The sequence below is a fragment of the Patagioenas fasciata genome, chromosome 9, assembly GCF_037038585.1.
Source record: "Patagioenas fasciata isolate bPatFas1 chromosome 9, bPatFas1.hap1, whole genome shotgun sequence".
Lineage (NCBI taxonomy): Eukaryota > Metazoa > Chordata > Aves > Columbiformes > Columbidae > Patagioenas > Patagioenas fasciata.
In genome coordinates, this window is record NC_092528.1 from 2,995,437 (window position 1) to 3,014,865 (window position 19,429).

The following is a 19,429-nucleotide window of genomic DNA, read 5'->3' on the forward strand; positions in this document are numbered from 1 at the left end:
GGCCTTGAGAAGCAAGTCCTTTGGCGGCACGGTACGCCAGAAAGAATTGAATCAGACAATGGTACTCATTTCAAAACCAGTATTATAGACAATTGGGCCAAAGAACATGGTATTGAGTGGGTATATCATATTCCATATCATGCACCAGCCTCTGGGAAAATTGAAAGGTACAATGGTTTGTTAAAAACTACACTAAAGGCACTTGGTGGCGGAACCTTTAAAAACTGGGATTCACATTTAGCAAAAGCCACTTGGTTGGTCAACACCAGGGGATCAACCAATGGAGCCGGGCCTGCCCAATCAGAAATTCTATGGACTGTAGAAGGAGATAAAGTCCCTGTAGTACACATGGAAAATATGTTAGGAAAGGCAGTCTGGGTTCCTCCTGCCTCAGGCACAGGCAAACCTATTCGTGGGATTGTTTTTGCCCAGGGACCTGGCAGCACCTGGTGGGTGATGCTTAAGGATGGAGAAGTTCGGTGTGCACCTCAAGGGGATTGGATTTTAGGTGAAAATATGCAATGCTGAACTGTATGATGTGAATTACCGCACTAACAGTGTTTAATAAGTGTCTTTCAGATCAAGACAATGGTGATGAAACCAGCGCTGGCTTCTTCGAGTGGCGCCCGACACCTTCTTCGAAGTTGGTGTCCTTAACCCACCAACAGGGGTCATGAGATGCACTTGGACCATTTTCCCTGCCCTGGGAGACTGTTGTGACAAAATGAACTAAATGAACTTTTCAAAGGATGGTCCACTGATTAATTACTCCTGTGTATATATGTACATATGTATATATATATATATAGTAGTAGTGATTAAGTAGATTGTGTTGATAGATTGTATTGATAAGGTTTATGTATTCAGTGAATGTCATATTATAAGGGGTGGAATGTCCTGGTTTTGTTAAAAACAAGTTTCTCTTTTAGTGAATTTGCCTGTCAGCTCAAGCTTCATGTCAGCTGCATTTTCCTGGAGAACCCAACAGATGTTTTGGTTAAACCCAGCAAGGGAATGCAAACTTATTGATAAGCACGGATGGACATCTCGCGAGGGGGGCAATGAGAAAACTGATGACTGAGAGACTGACCAACGGTGAATAACATTCCGTTCACGTGAATACTTCATATAAAAGTGGGAGATCACGAGGATCTCGCCCCTTTTTCCCTTTTTCCTTCCCTTCTGCTCATGGCCGACATCAGGAGAGGACCTTGCTGGTCGTCCCTGCGAACTGAGGCCAGTGACAGACTGAATCCAGCTCCGGTTGGCTACAGAGCCTAATCCAGGACTTTGGGTGCTGGCTCTGCAGTTGCTGAGACTTACAAGATTGGTTTTGTATATTTGTATTTTTTTCTCTATTCTTATCAGTAGCATTAGTAAAACATCTTTAACTTTTCCAGCTCTCTTCTCTCTGTCCTTCTTTCCCTCTTGATCGCCTGCCCTGAGTGGGAAGGGGGGAGAGGGAGGGGCAGAAGGGGGAAGTGGGGGGGAGAGGAGGTTAACAATACATCTGCCAGGGTTTGATTGTCACCCCGCAGTCTTAACCCTCGACAGTATGTGACTAAGTTGTATAATAAGGTATGGTCTGAATCAGCTGTTTGAAGCCAGCTTTGGGTGCGAACCCCTGGTTTCCCAGCGCTGAAATAAAGCACCGCATATAACTACGTCCGTGGTTGTGTGTCCTGATTGCTAACATCAGGTTCCGTGTCTCGCATGGAAAAAGCAACATTTCTGCTTTGCTGTAACGTGGGGGAGCCCCTCGCTGCCCCCCTAATTGGCTTGTGGGAGTCAGCAGCGTGGAAGGGAGTTAAAGCCTCGGAGCAAATGTCCTGCTTGCACTGAGAGCCCGCGGCCACCAGCCAAAATACCCTGGGTCTGTCCCCACGGGGCAGCAACCCCCTGGCTCAGCACCGCCTTGTCCTCTTAGTCCCTGCAGCAGGACGAGCAGCTCAAGTGCCTCCAGGCCAGCATCATGCAGCTCCAAAAGGACTATGAGAAGTTCAGCTCGGCCCTTGCAAACCTCCAGCAGGATGGCCAGCAGGAGCAGAAGGACATCAAGGTGGGTGGCTGTAACCCGCAGGCAGAGCCCAGGCTGGGACCCCAAGGGATCTGTCCCCCTGCCACCCTGCTCGCAGCCCTGCACAGCTTCCCGATGCCTTTCCTGGAGGTTTCTGATGGGCTGGGGAGGGGAGGCAGGGGGTGCTCGGCTGGCCGGGGGGCAGCTCCGACCCTGCCGTGGCATCACGGGCTGCTGTCTGCCTTGGGAGGCTCTGTCCCAGGCCCTGGAGAGGCTCAAGAAGCAGAAAGCAGACAAGGAGCAGCTGCTGGTGCTGGGAATCGATGAGGTAGGGGCTCGAGGGGCCCTGGTGCCAGCCAAGGGTGTCCCGGGCAGGGTGACAAACGCCCCTTGTCCCTTGGGTGCCGGCTGGCAGAACCAGCCAGGGGGAGGGAGGATTTCCAGCCCGGCTGCGGGTCCCTTGCCACGTCCCTCTGTGACCCCGAGTGCCTTTGGCTGGTGGGACCAACCCCACGGGGGTGATGGGGTGAACAGGGCCACGTAGCCACTTCTCCCTCTCGCGTTGTCCCTCCATCCTGTCCCCACCACTCTCCCGCCTTTCCCCGTTGCTAGAAAGCAGACAAAGCCGCCCTGGCTGACAAAGTCAGTCGCAGCCAGTTTGAGGCGTGCGAGGAGCGGCTGAACAAGGCGATGGAGGAGGTGACGAGCCGGGTGACGGGCCAGGAGGAGGGCTGGCACCGGTTCCAGAAAGAGCTGCAGAGACAGATGGACTGCAAGGTGAGGGCTCGTCCCCTCCACGCAGAACTGGCACCTCGGGGGCCTGGCAGCCTGAGGCAGCATCCTTGCGAGGGTGCCCCCTCCGGGCTGTCCCCCTGGGGACCGCCATGTCCCATCCCGGGGTAGATGGCTGAGGGTGTCACCCGTCCACAGCTGGACCGCTGGGAGCTGGGGGCGTTCCGGGAGCAGCAGGAGGAGCAGTGGAAGAGCCTCAGCGGGCAGTTCCAGAAGGCGCTGCAGCCAGAGCGTGACGATGCCGCTGGGATTAGGAAGTGAGTGCGATGGGGACAGCGGTGCCTTTGGCAGTGCCGGCCCTGTTCCTGCTGGCTGTCCCAGCTCGTGCCGCTGTGGTACCCTGGCGTGGGAGCCGTGTGGGCAGCACCCCTGGGGATGCTGAGCAAGTGGCTGTGCCTTGTGCTCCTGCCAGCTGCAGCTTCCCAGCGATGGAGGGGGCACAATGAGGGGGCACGTGTGGGAGGAGCCCTCCCGAACCAATCTTGGGGGGTGGGTGCAGAGGCTTTTTGTGGCAGGGGACGGTGTGCAGGTGGGGCTGTGCCCCCCAGGAGCTCCCCAGCCCTTTTCTCCCCTCTCCAGGCAGCTGCTGCCTGGTTTCCATTGCCTGTCCTGCGACCGGCCCCTCCACACGCTGGCGCCTGGACCGTGAGTAACTGCCCCCGCCCCCTCCCTGGCGTCGAGTGACACATGGGGTGCCACCTGCCGGGCACTGAGCACCCCGTGTCCTGTCCCACAGGGAGCGGACGGGCGAGTGCAGGTACCCCACTGTTCCGCGGAGCTGCGGGGGCCCACACACCCTCACGCCCCCGCGCTTCCAGCCCCAACCGCCCAGCACCCCACGGCCGTCCCCATCCGGCGCCCGCAGCCCCAACAAGGTAGGGATGACGGAGGTGGGGAGGGGGATGCTGAGCCTGCGGGGGGATCCATCCGTGCCTCAGTTTCCCCAGGGAGAGCTGGCTGGGGGAGGGTTGCTGGGGGATGCGGAACGGGGCCCCGTGTTTGGGTCACACGCTCTCCCCTTCCCAGAAGGACGCGATGCAGCTGTCGGGCCGGGACGGCACTGATGGGAACCGGCAGGACGAGCAGCTCTCCATGATGGGGGGCTCTCAGCTGCCCACAACGCCAAGGGCCACCCCAGACACCACGACCTCGAGGAGCCGGCCAGGTATGGCCCTGTCAGGGCACCGGGGGGCAGAGGACACCCTGCTGTCTGTGGGGACGGGTCTGTGCCCGCAGCTGGGCAGGGCGGGACGGGGGTCTGGGGTCTGGGCTGGGATGTGGGGGCAGCACGGGCTGCTGGGGCAGCCGCTCCTCGTGGTGGAGCTGGAGGGAGCTGGGGGACATGGGGGGTGGTTCTGGCAGTGTGGGACAACAGCCTGCGTGCTTCAGGGTGGGGGAAGGACCCTGTTTGTGGGTGTCTGTGGCTGACCCTGCCCCTCGCCCCCAGGCACCCCCTCCTCGCTGCTCTCGGCCGTGCTGCTGCACCAACCAGTCCCGTCTCCCAGGCGCTTCACCCTGGCACCGAGTCTGCTGCCGCCCATCCAGCCCCCCTGCAGTGAATCACTCCCTGACAGCCGGGCAGGACAGGGGTCCCGGCCCTGGTCCCACCGCCCCGGGCGCTGAGCAGGCAGCGGCTGCAATAAATGGCGATGGGCAACCACGCGCCGCTGTGGTCTGAGTGGGGGTCCCTGGGGCAGGATGGCAGAAAGCCCCACTGTGTTTGCTTTTCAGGAGAAAAATAAGCGCTAAAAAGGCACTTTGGGGGTGCCCAGGTGGATCCGGTGGTACCCAGGGCCCCCCCAGAGGGAGCACTGGCAGCAAACCGGTGGGCACCAGGGCAGAGCCAGCAAAGGCCCATCCTGCACCCGGGGTGGGGCTGAGGTGTCCACGGGCTTCAGAAACACCCCCTGGGACTAACTGGGGGGACGGGGTGAGGGGGTAACCAGGGGGCTGTGCAAGAAGCCGGGCTGACTGTCGGCAGCCGGAGGAGGGGAGCGCTTTGCTCTGGGTCGGGGGACCCAGAACTGGGGGGACGCAGCAGCTCCGCGCCCCGCCCCGGGGGGCCCACAGCCCCATGTCGCAGCACTTTGCAGCCGCAGGAAAGCGCCCAGCACTTCCGGTTGATGGGCGCTCTGGTCACGCCCACAGCCCTCGGCTGACAGACGGGGCCCTCGTTTAGTGAAACGCCTGGGAGCAGGGAAGCTTCTGGAGCACTGACCGTATACGGGCCCAGCTCGGATTCCCTTGGGCTTGACATGGAGGCTGTGGGACCTTCCGGCGGTTTCGGTGCGGGGCTGCGGGCGGAGCGTTGTCCTCAGACTGCGGACCCTGCGGGAGCTCCCCGGGCAGAGCCCCCCCCGCCCCGCCGGCCGGTGGTTGTGTCTGCTGGGGACCCTGCGGAGCCGCCAGCTTTCGTGAGTGGGGATGTGCCTTTGGAATTGTCATTCAAAGGGTAGATGAGCACAGCTCAGCTTCAGCCAGGACGCCTCTGTGCCTTTAGTTTTTGTTTTTCCCTCACCTTCCCTTTCGTGCGGAGCGGCCCGGCCTGGGACGGGGGGGTGTGGGTGTGTGTGCTGAGGGAACACCTCGTACCCAGCAGCCTGCTCCGTGCCGCTGCTCCTTGTCCCTGCATTTATATACGATACACAAATGTAAAGCAAACGGGGTGGGGTGCGTGAGAGCAGGAGCGGCTGGGGGCTCCTGGGCCGGGCCTGACGCCTGCAGCGCCTCACGCTTTCCCGCTCCCGTCGCGCCGCCATCTTTGGCGCAGGCAGTGAAGCCGCCGCACTGAGGCCGTGCCCCGTGCCGCCGGGGAGGAGGGGAGCTGGTCGCTCTGGGAGCCGCTCTTGGGAAGCGGGCGGCGCACCCCGCAGAGGAGGGGGAGTTAACGTCCTTCGAGTCCTCCTCCTCGGGTACCGGCGCCGTTCGGGCGGTGGCTGATGAGGTGTCTGTGGCGGGGCGGGGAGAGCGCGGCCGCTGTGCCCTCACTAGAGATGGCGGCGGGGCGGTCTCTCACGCGGACAGGACGGTGGCCGCGGGGAGCGGCGCTGCAGCCCCTGGCGGAGCTCGCGTGGCTGGGTGAGGGGACGGGACCCCCCCTGCAGCCTCGCTGCCTGCCAGGGAACCCCCTTCCCCTTTTCCAAACCTCCCGTTCCCCCTCAGCTCAACCCCCCCTTTCCCAGCCAGAGGGAACCCGTTCTCTGCCCGGCCACCCCCATCGTGGGGTCACTTGTCCCCTGGTTCCTGAGGTTCCGCCGGGTGGGCGTGGGGCGGGTTTGGGTCGGGCTGAGCCGAGGCCCGGCTCCCGGGGGGATGCTCTGCAGGGAACACCCCCCGCCCCAGGAGCGCTGCTGCTCCGGTTTATTTTCATATTGCCCGCCCCTAGCACTGCGCCCCAGCAGTGAACCAGCAGACTGCAGGTACCGAAGGGATCTCCTCCTCCTCCCCACCCCTTAAGGGCCGGTAATCACTGCAGGAGTAAGAAAAGGATGCTGCAGGAGTAAGAAAAGGATGCTGCAGGAGCTGGGGTTGCCTTCTTCATCTGTTGTTTCTCGCTTCAGAGCTGCGCCGGGGCTGCAGTACTCTCTGGCCGTGATGGTGAGCGGAAACAAGTTTACAACCTGTAAAGTCATAAAACTTCCCAACTCACAAGGTTATAAAGCAGGTATGTTCATTTCGACGTCGGGCGCAAGGGGGATCGTTCCACCGTTCATGCGCAACTTGTAACAATATGAGGTGTGTTTAAATACAGTAAGGTGTTACGTATTCATAATGACCCCAGGAACGCCTCTACATATTCATAACCTTTCCCGCTGCTTCTTAAAATGAGTCCCAGGTGATCATTTCCATAGTCTGCTCCTTGACCCCTCCCTGTTGCACCTGCGCAGTGCCATCTGGTGGTCTTGAGGAGGGGTCTTTGGATGAAGGCTCCTTCAGCCTCGTCACAGTGACCTCTTTACCTTTGGCTCATTATGTTGAGTGGACTGGAACCCAAGCTGCCAAGTCGATTGAAATCAGACTGGTTCCCCCTTTTGCTGTAAATCTTCGTTATCTCGTCTTCTCAAGTTTACATCTAGGTGCAGTAAAACCTCTTACCTTGGCATTCGACGAGGTTCTGTTTTTTCTTAACATAATGGGTTAGTTAGTTAGTTAGTTCCCTCTGTCAGTTCCCCCCTTTTCGGGAAGGTTAGTAAATTTTTGTACTAACATGATGATTCCCTATTTAACCTTTTCTCGGACCACAAGTAAGAAGGCTGCTTCGACAGGAGAAGACTTATCTTTCTCCCTCAAAGAACAAACAAATTCTCGTGTTGAACAAAACATTCGTGTTGCTCTTCTGGGGCAGCTGATGACCGGGTGGCTGGTGCCCCGGCAGCAATGGCATCTGTTGGGCTGCAGCGGGAGCTCGCGCTCTTTGGCGTGGTGACCCCGCTCACTGCACTTCCTAGTGCTTTCTTTTTGGGTTTCTTCTTCCCAGTGCGATGGCCAGGTCCAGTTTGGTGTTATCTTTTAAAATCATTAGTTTATACCCCGTTCCTTTTGCTGCCATTTCAGGATCTATAGGCGTGCCTGAGATTTGCATGGCTTGGACTACTGAATGTATTAACCGAACAAAGCACGGGGTCATACGTGGCACAAACAGTAAACCCAGAAATGCACATACTATCATGAAGCCTATTTTCTTCCACCAGGCTCCCCCAAATAAGTTACCCCACCAATGGCTAGTAAGTATAGAATTCCACTTCTGTACTGGTACATGTGCAACGCGTTTTATCTCCTCTGCTATTTTCATTATGGCTTCCCCATCGTTATCTCTTTCCAAACAACACTCCGAAGTATTCAGTTTCCCACAGACGCCCCCCTCTCTTCAGCTAAAAGCCAATCTCACGCTCCCTGATTTTGGTACACTGCAGCTCTGGTCTGAGACAATTGTCTCGCTATGAGATTCGGTGCCTCAGCCGTCTGGTTGCTTATTATTTCAACCACTGCTTGCAACTGAATGATTTGGTTTAGCATATATATAGGGGTACGGGATCCCCAGTTTCCATCTTGGGCCCATGTGGCTGGATCATAGTATTCAGATATTCTTTGTGCAGGCCATTCACCATCTTTCCAAGTTTGCATTCCTCCTATGGGGCATTTATTAAACTCCTCTCTGTTTCAAGTTTTGTCTTGCACTCCCCCTCCATCTGAATAGCCCCTCCTACCAGCTTGTGTGAAACAGATGCTCTGTTCTCCCCTAGGGCAGGAGGCAGAGCCTACAGCGAGTCCACCTTTCTCTAGGTTAGTTGCTACCCATAATTTCTGCCCTTGGATTTCACACTTCTCCAATTTTGTTCTATCATAACATCCAGAATTAATACGAGTGTGATAATGTAGAACATACTGGGTTAGTCTTCCTATTCTCACACGCTCGTAGCACTTGGTACAGGGATTAGCCAGGCTAAGTTGGGAAGAATAAGTCACCGCTCCTGGCAAGAGGATCAGGTCCAGGTTTCCACGCTCTCTGGCCGAGCAGGTTGCAGCCGGCAGCTGAGTTCGTCGTCTTCTCGGCAGCGAGGGCCGTGTCCCCGCCTTTCCTGTTTTTGTCGTTAGCGTGGCGATTATCGTTTCCCAACTCTTGGCCTTCACTTCCTAGGAACAACAGGAGCAACACGGAATTTGATTTCTCTGTCTGCACTCTATTCTTTTCATCACTGGCGGACTCTCTAAATTCCCATTCACCCCTTCAGTAAATACCTCTCACCATTCTTGGCTATTTTTTTTCTATTCTTCCAGTGGCAACTGGAATCCTCAACCGAGCTCTGGTTTCCTGATCTTCTATTCTTAGACATTTCTTACACAATCCTGTTGGTAAGTTCCCTTTGTGGATATGCTTATACCACAGTCCATTTACAACCCCGAGTCAACTTCAATTTCAGTTCGCCCGGTTCTTGAGATACTTTCAAGGTTCTTTCTTCCGTCAGGGGTCCTTTAGCTTGAGAGACGTGTGTCCATCTTTTCTCTGCCCTCCAAACAGCTGGTTCTGTAGTTAACAAAACAAGAAAAAGGCCCCTCCCATCATGGGGTTGAAGTTTCTTCTATCCAGGTTTCCATTAGTGTTGCCCCCATATCTACCAAAAATTCTACTTGTTTGTTCTTTTGGGTTTCTTCTTCCCAATGCGGGAAGCACCACCCAGGCTGGTCCCCCAGAAGGACCAAAAGGTGACTGTGAAAAACAGAGTTTTCCAGGTTGCGCCCGGGTTACCCTCCGTGGTGTTTCGCAGGCTTTCTTCACTCTAGAGTGGCGAATCCAGGCATTCTGTTCTCCGATATTGGTAGCAGTCAGGGGGTCTTGAAATGGACCTTCCTATTATGGTTTCAAAGTTTTCTGCAAAAGACTTCACATACTCGTCAGTAAAATGTGGCCCTCAATCAGAGGATCTAACAGCTGGGCCTCCAAGCCTTGGTATTATTTTGTGTATCAATGTTGTAGTCACCTCCTAAGCTTTTGCTGTCCTGGTAGGGAACGCTTCTGGCCAACCTGAAAAAACATCAGTTAATACCAACAAATATCGGTACCCCCCTTTTCCTGGGAGTTCTGAACAATCAGTTTGCCATTGTGGTCCAGGCCCATTCCCTTTCCCCATTTGACCCATTTCTAGCTTGGGCATATTTTTGGGATTAGTCTGGAGGCAAAGATCACACCGCTGTCACCTCTTCCACAGTGACAGACAAATCTCTAGCTCCTGTCTCCCTAATCAAATGTTTGAGTAGTGGTTCTAGTCCCCAAGGCCCCTTCTTCTGTTCTTCCCTTCCTAAAGGCCAAACCAGGTGAGAGGGGATGGTAAGTTTTCCCTGGGGGGTGTGAACCCACCCTTCCTTATGATGTGATTCTTCTAAATCTACGATGAGTTTCGATTCTCTTTAGTACACTCTGGCTTACCTGTTAAAGAGACCTGCCCGCCAAGGACGAGAGCACTTTGTGTTCTTACCTTGTGCTGAGCCGTTTGGTTTGCCTCTCTGTCCGCCAGCCTTTTCCGATTCCGAGCTCACTTTCTGGTGCGCCTTAATGTGCGTGATTGCCGTTTTCTTAGGAAGTTGAACTGCTTCAGTAGTTCCAGTATCTCCTCCGCATGCTTGATCTGTTTGCGTCGAGAGTTCAAAAGTCCCTTTTCTTTCCAAATTGCTCTGTGCACATGCACAGCCCTGAAAGCATCCTTGGAGTCAGTATAGATGCTAACAGTTTTACCTTGAGCTAGTTCCAGAGCAGAGTAAGGGCAATTATCTCTGCCTTTTGTGCGAAGGGATTTTTGGCAAAGGTCCAGATCACCTCAGGGCTGGCTGCTTCCGTCCATAAACCACTTTTCAGCGTTTTCAGTAGGAATGTCTTTTAGATCTGGTCGATTGGATGGTGTTGCTTTGGTGGTCTCCAGGCAGTCACGATGAACTGGTTCTCCAAAGTTACCACTGAGGGAAGAAGCTGGGTTGACAATGTTAGTGTCGATAATTTCTACACCATCTTGTTAGACGCTGGGGGGATACGAGCACAGTCATCTTCTGACCCATGGCAAATCTCTGGACCTCCTGTATATTCAGTACCACTGCAGCACCTGCCCGCGGGCATCCAGGCCACCCCTTTGCAGTTGCGTCTAAGTGTCTGGAGAAATAGGCCACTGCTTGTCGATCCGGGCCAAGATCCTGTGCCAATGTACCCAAGGGTATTTCCCGTTTCTTGTGAGAGAACAGGGAAAATGGTTTACTCGCATGTGGGAGTCCTAGAGCAGGGGCTGACATCAAAGCCTTTTTAAGTTTTTAAAGGCTCATGTGCCTTCCTTATTCCATTGCAGGTGTTTCTGGTCCACAGGGTCCAGGTCATGCACGTCTCCTTGGTTCTAGTAGCGATTAAAATGCCATCCACGTATTGTAGCGTCTGTCCCTCATGAGACGGGGCTTCCCAGGATTCAAAATCTTTAGCAAGCTGATTGCAAATTCTGTCGGGCTATTCTTGAATCCTTGTGGCAACACCGTCCGTGTGAGCTGGGTTTGACATTTATTTTTAGGGTTCTCTCATTCAAATGCAGATATTGTCTGGCTGGCTTCATGGAGAGGGAGGCAAAAGAAAAGGTATCTTTTAAATGTAAAACGATAAACCAAGTGAAATGAGGTGTTAATACTGTCAGAAGGGTGTATGGGTCTGCTACCACTGGGTAGAGGTCCTCAGTTCTTTCGGTTATAGCTCCTAAGTCCTGAACCACCCATTATGACCCATCTGGCTTGCGGACAGGCAACACAGGGGTGTTATAACTGGACTCACATTCCTTTACTAACCCTGTCTGCAGGAATTTCTCTATTAGTGGCCGAATCCCTACTTCTGAGCCTGGGTCAGAAGGTGGGTGTCTAAGGGGAAATCCGGGTGCTGTGTGCGCGTTACACACAAGCGAGCAGCCCAGCAGGAACGGGCCAGGCGGCGACTGCCCCCCCGCTTCATCCCCCGCGGGCGGCGAGCCCGGAGGAGAGGAGCTGAGCTCCAGCTCCAGCAGCCGCCGCTCTCCCCCCCACACCTTTTTCCGCTGCTTTAGCAGGCACTCAGCTTTTGACTTCTTTTCTTCTCGCCGCAGCTGATCGAGGGGGAGCTGCCGGGCCCTGAACTTCATGTTCAAACTTCACAGCGTAGGCTTGGGCTCCTCTTGCCCTTTTTCTCTCTCCATTTAATTCCTGCGACTATAAACTTTATATGCACTTCCAATTAACTGAGCAATAGTTACGTCCCTCAGCTCCTACCTTTTGTAATTTCTTACAGGTGTCAATAAACAGCATATCAAGTGTCAATCCCTTACATGAATTTTAGATCCAAACCAGTCTGCAGTACAGCTCACCCAGAATTTCACATTCACATCACTTCCCCCACTAATTCTCTCGCATGTGTACAGATGCATCTGAAGGGGGAGCAAGGTGGTACTTTAGTAATGGAACCGGTTCTCATTTTGTAATTACCTCCCCAAACAAATTCTTTTGGTACCAAATATAAATATACAAACTAAAATACTGAGCTCAGACACACAAACCAAATACCGAGTTCAAATATGCGAACAGATCACAGTTACAGTTATTCAAGACAACATCTCGGTGTTTGCATTGCGCCTTTGAACCGCTCACTGCTCAGCCAGGCGGAGGCACCGCTGGGGCTCCTGACAAACAGGGCAGTGCGGCTGGAGCCCCATCGGCACCCGCCCCCCCGCCGCAGCGAGCTGGACCGGGCAAGGCTTTTATCAGTGTCCCATCTGGGGTGCTACGGCTGTTACCCCAAACCAGGATTCTTTATCCGGTGTGCATACAGAAGAGCCAAATCCAGCACACCGAGATGAGACACAGCCTGTCACAGAGCTGCGCGAGTCTGGATGCTGGAATAAAGCCAGCGTGCTAGAACGAGAAGTCACGGCTGCCACACACCAAACCTTATCACCACATTCACCCAGTTAAGAGCTAAATTGCTCATGGTCACAAAATGTACATTTGGGTCAATCTGTGATCTTACTGTACCATGTAAGCGGCAAAAGACTTATGAAACTGTAATACATTTAAACAGATACCTACAAAGAAGAAAGAAGTTACTATTAAAAACCATCTTCCATACAGTTCTGCAAGTTTTCTGCGATTCATTTGTTATCAACTAATTCTCTCTCTGCTTGCTGAAGTTCACACCATTGTGCTTGTAAATCTGTGTAAGGTGATTTAATGACCTCTTGCTCAGTTTGCTTGTCGTTCGTGGCAGCTATCAATGCTGCTTCCAAAACAGCAGAGATCTCAAATCTGCTTTCTTTTGCCAAGTCCCTTATTTGCTCAGTTACAATATCTGGAGCCGACCAATGTCCAGAAGCCCACCTAAGACCCTCAGGAGTCCGGCAAGCCTTATAATCTTTCAGTAAACTCAACATCAGGGAGCAGTCCAGGCCTGGCTTGACCCGGGATGCCATGACCCACTGCCGGAGAACGTGGCACAGACCGATCAGTCCTCCTTTAGAGCCTCTGGCTCCTATCCCGCCCGAACCGCTTCTCACAGAATATCCCACCTCTGACACCCAGTAAACTGTCCCGTCCCAACAGGTGGGATGAGGGATGAGTTAACTCTTGGTTTCTCCTTAGCTCTTTGAGTTTTTCTAGTTTCTTTCTTATATCTCCCCAGGACTTTGTTACAAACTGGGGGGTCCACTCCAGGAGCCTGTTTATCCTTTGCTTTTTCCTTGGGTGAACTTCTCTTCATCCCAGAATTGTAGCATGATCCTCCCCAAGAGACTGTTGGGGGGTCCAAAATTCTCACGTGACCCCCTCACCAAGGGACTGTCAGGGGGTACCTCTGGCAGGTCACTCCCCTTCGACCTCTTGTGGGGATCAAACCCACAAAACCTGGCTCACAACGTGGGGCTCAAACCCACGACACAGAGTTCTTCACTCACTTTGTCCCTTCAGTGGCCAAGCCCCTCGCGGGGTGTTGGAACCGCCCTTAGAAGGACTCCACGCTCCCTTCGCAACCAGGTTGCGTCTCAGCCAACACCAGTCACACAGTCACACTGCCCGACCCGGCGGTACTTACAGTCCGCTTTTCCCGTCGGGACCGTCGTGCACTCTGGATTACGGGTAAACTGCAATATTCAGGGGGAGTGAGCTCCTTTCTTTTGCTTCTGCTTTAATTTTGAATAACGTTGGTAGCTCTCCGCACACCCGAGTGCAAGGGCCCCTGTTAAAGTGGGGCGCCTCCCTTGAACCTGAGGTAACACAGAGCCATCCAAGGTTGTCACGTCGGGGTCACCAATTGAAATAAATAGCTTACACTTTTTCTATGGATAAACAACGTTTAATCCAATTCCTTAGTTGTATTCCTTAAACACGTGTTTGTTAGAGCATAAGCAAAACAGCGCTGGGTGCGTGGGGGATTCGCTCTGCCCAACACATACACCTTTTAACAATGGGAAGTGTGCTTAAATACAGTAAGGTGTTACATATTCATAATGACCCCAGAAACGCCTCTACATGTTCATAACCTTTCCCCGCTTCTTATTAAAACGAGTCTCAGATAACCATTTCCGTAGTCTCCTCGTTGACCCTCCCCAGTTACGCCTGCGCAGTGCCATGAAGATTGGAGAGCCCCGGAGTCCAAGATGAGTCCTCATGGAGGGATGATCAATGCTCGTTTTATTACAATTCTGATTCTATTCTATAGGGTTAATCCAAGGTTCACGCGGGATATGACACAAGGTAATTAGTTACAACGTAATGTTCACCCGTTACAGCAATAGCACGTCTTTGTTCTACAAGACAGCATACCTTTGTTCTACATCCTCTTTCCGTGTTTTACTTCTTAATAAGTTTCTTTCTATTGATTACCCAAGGACAAATCCTTGCTGTCCGACACGTACGCTGGGTTGTGCAAGTGGGACTGGAAAAGTACCGAGTGCCCTGTTTCTTCAAGCGTATTCTCTACAGTGTCACTTGGTGATTTTGAGGAGGGGTCTTTGGATGAAGGCTCCTTCAGCTTCGTCACAGTGAACTTTTTACCTGTGGCTCATTATGATGAATTGGCTGGAACCCAAGCTGCCAAGTCGACTGAAATCAGACTGGCGCCCCCTTTTGCTGTAAATCTCGGCTGTCTTGTCTCCTGAAGGTTACAGCTGGGGCTGTAAAACTTCTTATCTCGGCATTCGATGAGGTTCTGTTTTTTTCTTAACACAATTGGTTACATACAGCTCTAAACTGTAAAATTCATTATGTGGCTTAAAGTGTTAGTTCGTTAGTAGGCCCTTATAATGGGGTCGGGTAACCCTTAAAATGTTAGTTCCCTCTATCAATATAACTTCCTAAACAAGTTTCATAACTTGTTACATAGAACTTAACCAGCTTTTCCTTTTCCAGGTTCAGAGCCTGTGCCTCATTTGGTTATAACTGTAAACACTGAACATCTCCTCAGCAGGAATCACAACTGCATTTCTCACAGATCCAACTTTCTGCTATGCCCAAATTCACCACTTTATCCTACCTGGCCTCTCTCAGCTCTCAATCGTACTCTAAATGCTCGTGAGGAGTGTTTGCAATATGAAGTGATGCAATTAACTCTTTGAGATACTTCCCACTGCTTTACTGAGAGGATGGAATTCACTAGGGGGGCCTTAAGAACAATCCTGCCAGCGCTTTGCTAAGCTGGAGCAGAATGGAGAGGCTGCTGCTGTGATACATTACACGGTGCGACGGCTGCTCCTGTGCGGTTGCTAAAGGGAGAGGATTTCACTCTCCACTGCCATCTGCTGGGAAAGGTGACTAAAACACAGCTTAGGCAACAGACAAAAGGCGTTTTCCCTCTGCTGGGAAAAACAAGCAAAGAAAGCTTCAGTTTTTGAATAACAATTAATTTTTCATATTATTTTTTTAAAATTTGCCATTAATTCTTAGAGCAAAATTTATTGACATGACTCACAGTGTCATTCTCCTAGTATTGTGTGAAATAGAAAATATGTATTTGCAGAACATTAGGTACTTGCTTTTAAACCCCACTAGAGAGATACACACCGATTTTACAATATAAATCCATAACACAGTAATAAAGAGCAGGCAATTTCCTGTAAAGAACTGGAGAAGTATTATATATAACACTTCATTAGGTTGCCAGATGTAAACTTCTGCCTATCTCTCAGTGCAATAGCTCTGCATGAACAGGTTAGGAGGAGTTCATGATACATCTGAGTTTGAACGTTTTGATGGCTGGTGATGAAACACCAGAAACCAAGCAAACGTAGAACTGACTGCAGGTCAGCCCCGTCGGGCTTTGTCGGGCTCTGTCAGGCTTTGTCGGGCTCTGTCGTGCTCTGTCAGGCTTTCCAGGCTTTCTAAGACTCTGTCAGGCTTTGTCGGGCCCTTTCAAGGTCTGGCAAGCCTCGGAGGGCTCTGTAGGGCTCTGTCAGGCTCTGTTGGGCTTTGTCAGGCCCAGTGGGAGCCTGCCAGGATTTGTCTGGCCTTGTTGGACTCTGTCAGGCTTTGTCGGGCTTTATCAGGCTTTATCAGGTCTTGTCGGTCTCCCAACTCTCCTGAAATACGAAGCATGACACTAATGGGATGGAATACTCTTCTTAATCAATCCAGCTGTCAGTCAAGTTCTGCCCCTTCCATGTCCCCCTTCCTTGATGCCTTCCAAATAATGAGCGTGCTAGCTGTGATAAAGAAAGGTTTCTAACTGCAGGAAGGAAATTAACTTGTTTTCAGCCAGAGCAGCACAGCCACTGCAGACAAGGACACACAGGGCTCCACAGCTCTGCTTGTGTGGAAAGATGTGGAAGATGTTCCCGGGGTGCTGCAGCACTGCTCTGTCCCCTGTGAGTGTATCTCCTCCCAGTGCTGCTGGGTGACCCAGCTCCATCTGCCCTTGCCTTCCTTTCCTTCTGTGTGTGTGTGTATTGGTGGGGGAAACATCACTAGGAAGACGATCAGCTGCGAGTCCAAGCTCTGAAGAAAGCCGTGAGAGAAAGAGAGGAGAAAACACAAAAGGAGATGGAGCTTTTGAGGGCTAAGAAGAAACTCGAAGCCCTGAAAAAGGAACACCAGAAGCTCAGCAGCCAAGTGCAGAAGCACTCCATCTTCAAAAACTACCTGGAGGATGTGGTGAAGATCTCCCCACAGGTGAGTTTGGACATGAGAGACAGATCATGGCCTCAGGGAGGGCTTTATGTGGATGTTAAACCTGGAGGAGATAAGGCAAGTCCAGGGAAATCATGACACTTGGTCAAACCCAGAGACCTCAGGTGGGATGGGAGGAGGTTCCCTGCAAGCCAGGTGAGCCAAGGGGACCAGAGTGAGGGGAGGAAAAGCAGAAAAGGAGACGAAGGCTTGAGAAAACCCAAGAAAAAGTGTTAGAAGGGGGAACAGCATAGAGCTGAGGGGCATGGGGACCCCTTTGTGTCCCTGTTTCACGTGACATGGATGGTTTGGGAGAAGGGCCAAGCTGCCCAAGAATGGGAGCCCAGACAGCTGTCGGGAAAGCTGAGCCCTTCTCAAGGGTGTGCGGGCGTCCCTCCCTGCATCGCTCGCACTCCTGCGGCCCGGCTGCCCCACTCCCATGGCTGGGTGACTTGGCCCTGGCAGCTGCACTTGTGCTTTGTTTCCTATCAGAGCACTGGGGGGTGGTACGACATCTCCCCTTGCTGCTGGCAGTGGCAGCTCTGGGACCGGCGCAATGGGGCCATCAAACAGGGAATGTGGCGACGCTCACAAACCAACTGGGGCAGCAGGCTCGCCAAGAGGGGAAATCTTTCAGCTGGGGGAGGTGTTGTCCCTGGTCAGGACAGGGTGCCAAACAGCATGAGACTTGCAGTCATGAGGGGAGGGCAGGGGCATTACTAAACCCAGGATCCTTGTGCTGCAGTTTGAGGACATCCAGGACGTCATTTCCCGCTACAAGCTGCTGGTGAGGACGCGCAAGGACCTGCAGCAGTCCCAAGAGAAGGACAGGGAAATGATGGAGCAAGCCAAGGTGCTCCTGGATCAGTACGAGGCAGAGAAAGCAGCTGGGATCCTGCAGTGCCAAAATGAGCTGGAGCAGCTCCAACGACGTTTTGCGCAGGCTCAAAGTGATGTCCGCTTCTGGGTGAGGAACTGCGGGATGGGCAGGGGAAGATCTCCAAGGCCTGGCTGGGTGAAGCCACAGGGTCATGGCAAGGCACCGTGGCAGACTTTGTAATTGGAGGAGATGCCTCATTTCATCCCTGCAGCAGGGGGCTGCAGAATGACAAATGACAGACCAGGTCTGGAGCAGGTTATGTCAGGGCTTAAAACAAGTCCAAAAGTGACCCAACTGGTGGTCATCTGGGCTGTACCAAGGCACGTGAATGTGTAGAAACGCGCGCAGCTCTGCTGGCCTCTGTTCCCTTTGCATCACTCTGAGGGGGCCTTGCCAAATTCCCTTCCTGGATACTCCAGGCTGCAGGAGTTGAGTCCCACCAGGCAAAGCTGGAAAGCGCGTGGTCTGGGCGGGTGGTGGTGGGATGCGCTGCCCCCAGGGTGTCAACTATCGGGGTATCTGGAGGACCCACTGGAATGAGGGGTGCAGGAGCTGGCAGAGAGATGGGGCTGCTCAAGGAGCAGCTGTGGTAGTTCCTGGATCTGCTTCCACCACACCAAGCTGAACCAGCTCCAGCATAGCCCTGGGTGAGGACAGGTTCTTCCTAGCAAAAGAAAGGAGTGTGGAAGCCAGGCTCTCCAGCACTGAAGCAGCATCTTTGCTGGGACATATCACCATGCTGTGTGTCTCTCCTTCTCCTCCCCTCCTCAGACTGCTCGCTGGGCCGACATCCAGAACAGGAATGCCAAGAATGCCCTGATGCTGACGACGATGAAGATGGCCGTCCACAACCTCTTCCAGTGCGTGAACACGCAGCTGAAAGCCAAAGTGCATGTGCCGGAGGATGACAGCCTCAGACAGCTGGACATGGTAGAGCAAAGCCAGACCCCTCCCTGCCCAGAAAGAGGAGCAGTAATGACCCTCAGCTGCCCAAAGGGAGGGGAAAGCCCAGAGAAATCAAGGTGCCCAACAGACACTTCCCTTTCCCCCTGGGCTGTCTCTTGGGCATGGGGAATGGGCGGAGGACACCAGGCAAACCTGTCTCGTCCCAGGAGGCAGAGCAGGGGGTGGATGCCTGTTGGGAGCTGGGCAGGCTGGGGCAGGGGGTGCAGATCCACCCATGGCTATAGTCTGGCTTCATTCACCCCTCTGAGTCACCTGTAAAAGCCCATTGTGGTGGTGCAGATCCAGCAGGGCAATTGCCTTCATCCTCCTGCTCACTTTGGTTGGTGAAATTTGCACTCCAAAAGGGCCAATGGGCTCCTCTCTGCCTCCTGTTCCCAGCCCTGCTGTGACCTCTACCATCTCTCTTCCCTACCTTAGATTCAGCAGTCTATCCCGGACCTCAAAGGCATCGTTACGGAGGTGAAACGGAAGGGCATGGAGAGCCACCGGCGAGCAGCTAAGCGCGAGCATTAAGGGCAAGAGGAGGACAGAGAGCCCTAGGGATGTTGTGTTACGTCAGTGAAGTTTCAGAACCTTTCTAGCTGTTTTGTCCTGCCCAGTTTTTGAGTCCCTTTCATACTATGAAAATAACCAAAGATTTTGAAGTGTCCCTCCGTTTCCTGGGAGGGTTGGAAGCATCAGAGCATCTTCACCCCAGAGGCCGTGGGGTGCCTTTTCTGGCAGGTGGGATTCTGGTTGCAGGAGACGGTGTCCCAGCAAAGCAGGCAAAATAGGGAGAGCAGGCCGGGACAGGAGTGGAGCTTCAAATAAGGATTAGTACTGGTGTTCACATTGGGACCTTCCAGCCAGACTAAGCTCTGAGATGTTGAAGAGGGACGTCACAGCAGGGGGGCCGGTGCTTTGGAAGAGCTTCAGAGATTTTCCACCACCCCACGCAGCACATCTACAGATGTGGGTTTTGCTGCACAGCCATGTGCTGCGTACTAAAACTCACCTTCCCCCTCAAGATGTTGGGAAGGTGTGGAGAATGGATAGAGGTGAAGGATGAACCAGCCAGGGCGGTTGCACCGAGCATTTGGCTGTTCATGGCGAGGGCTGACATGACGAATGCAAAACAAGAGGCCTAAAAATGG

The 19,429-nt window shown here is 53.2% G+C and overlaps 2 protein-coding genes and 1 long non-coding RNA gene across 5 annotated transcripts; all 3 read left to right on the forward strand.

Annotated features, from left to right (window-relative positions):
• Nucleotides 1–1,931: 1,931 nt before the first annotated feature.
• Nucleotides 1,932–2,849, forward strand: LOC139828679 (glutamine-rich protein 2-like). The gene is made up of 4 exons (XM_071812825.1): nucleotides 1,932–2,059; nucleotides 2,268–2,345; nucleotides 2,630–2,789; nucleotides 2,845–2,849. Exons 1-4 carry the CDS (start codon nucleotides 1,973–1,975, stop codon nucleotides 2,847–2,849), a joined length of 330 nt encoding a protein of 109 aa, XP_071668926.1. The 5' UTR covers nucleotides 1,932–1,972.
• A 10,256-nt stretch (nucleotides 2,850–13,105) lies between these two features.
• Nucleotides 13,106–14,364, forward strand: LOC139828589 (uncharacterized). Of its 2 annotated transcripts, none has more exons than XR_011740386.1 (3): nucleotides 13,106–13,426; nucleotides 13,879–14,044; nucleotides 14,179–14,364. It is a non-coding gene; the product is annotated as an uncharacterized lncRNA (long non-coding RNA). The 2 variants fall into 2 exon arrangements; XR_011740385.1 differs by having other exon boundaries at nucleotides 13,901–14,044.
• Nucleotides 14,365–16,037: 1,673 nt separating this feature from the next.
• Nucleotides 16,038–18,883, forward strand: LOC136105164 (coiled-coil domain-containing protein 42-like). 2 transcript variants are annotated; one of them, XM_065844764.2, is made up of 4 exons: nucleotides 16,038–16,453; nucleotides 17,196–17,417; nucleotides 18,102–18,260; nucleotides 18,714–18,883. In XM_065844764.2, exons 1-4 carry the CDS (start codon nucleotides 16,325–16,327, stop codon nucleotides 18,807–18,809), a joined length of 606 nt encoding a protein of 201 aa, XP_065700836.1. In that variant the 5' UTR covers nucleotides 16,038–16,324; the 3' UTR covers nucleotides 18,810–18,883. The 2 variants fall into 2 exon arrangements, with proteins under 2 accessions (XP_065700836.1, XP_071668418.1); XM_071812317.1 differs by having other exon boundaries at nucleotides 18,102–18,352; nucleotides 18,714–18,867.
• The last annotated feature ends 546 nt before the right edge of the window (nucleotides 18,884–19,429 follow it).

Coding starts and splice junctions, on each gene's coding strand:
- LOC139828679 (XM_071812825.1), top strand. CDS start 1,973: ATGCAGCTCCAAAAGGACTATGAGAAGTTCAGCTCGGCCCTTGCAAAC. Junction 2,060..2,267: donor AGGAGCAGAAGGACATCAAG/GTGGGTGGCTGT, acceptor CTGCCTTGGGAG/GCTCTGTCCCAGGCCCTGGA. Junction 2,346..2,629: donor TGGTGCTGGGAATCGATGAG/GTAGGGGCTCGA, acceptor CCCCGTTGCTAG/AAAGCAGACAAAGCCGCCCT.
- LOC136105164 (XM_071812317.1), top strand. CDS start 16,325: ATGGAGCTTTTGAGGGCTAAGAAGAAACTCGAAGCCCTGAAAAAGGAA. Junction 16,454..17,195: donor TGGTGAAGATCTCCCCACAG/GTGAGTTTGGAC, acceptor CTTGTGCTGCAG/TTTGAGGACATCCAGGACGT. Junction 17,418..18,101: donor AAAGTGATGTCCGCTTCTGG/GTGAGGAACTGC, acceptor TCCCCTCCTCAG/ACTGCTCGCTGGGCCGACAT.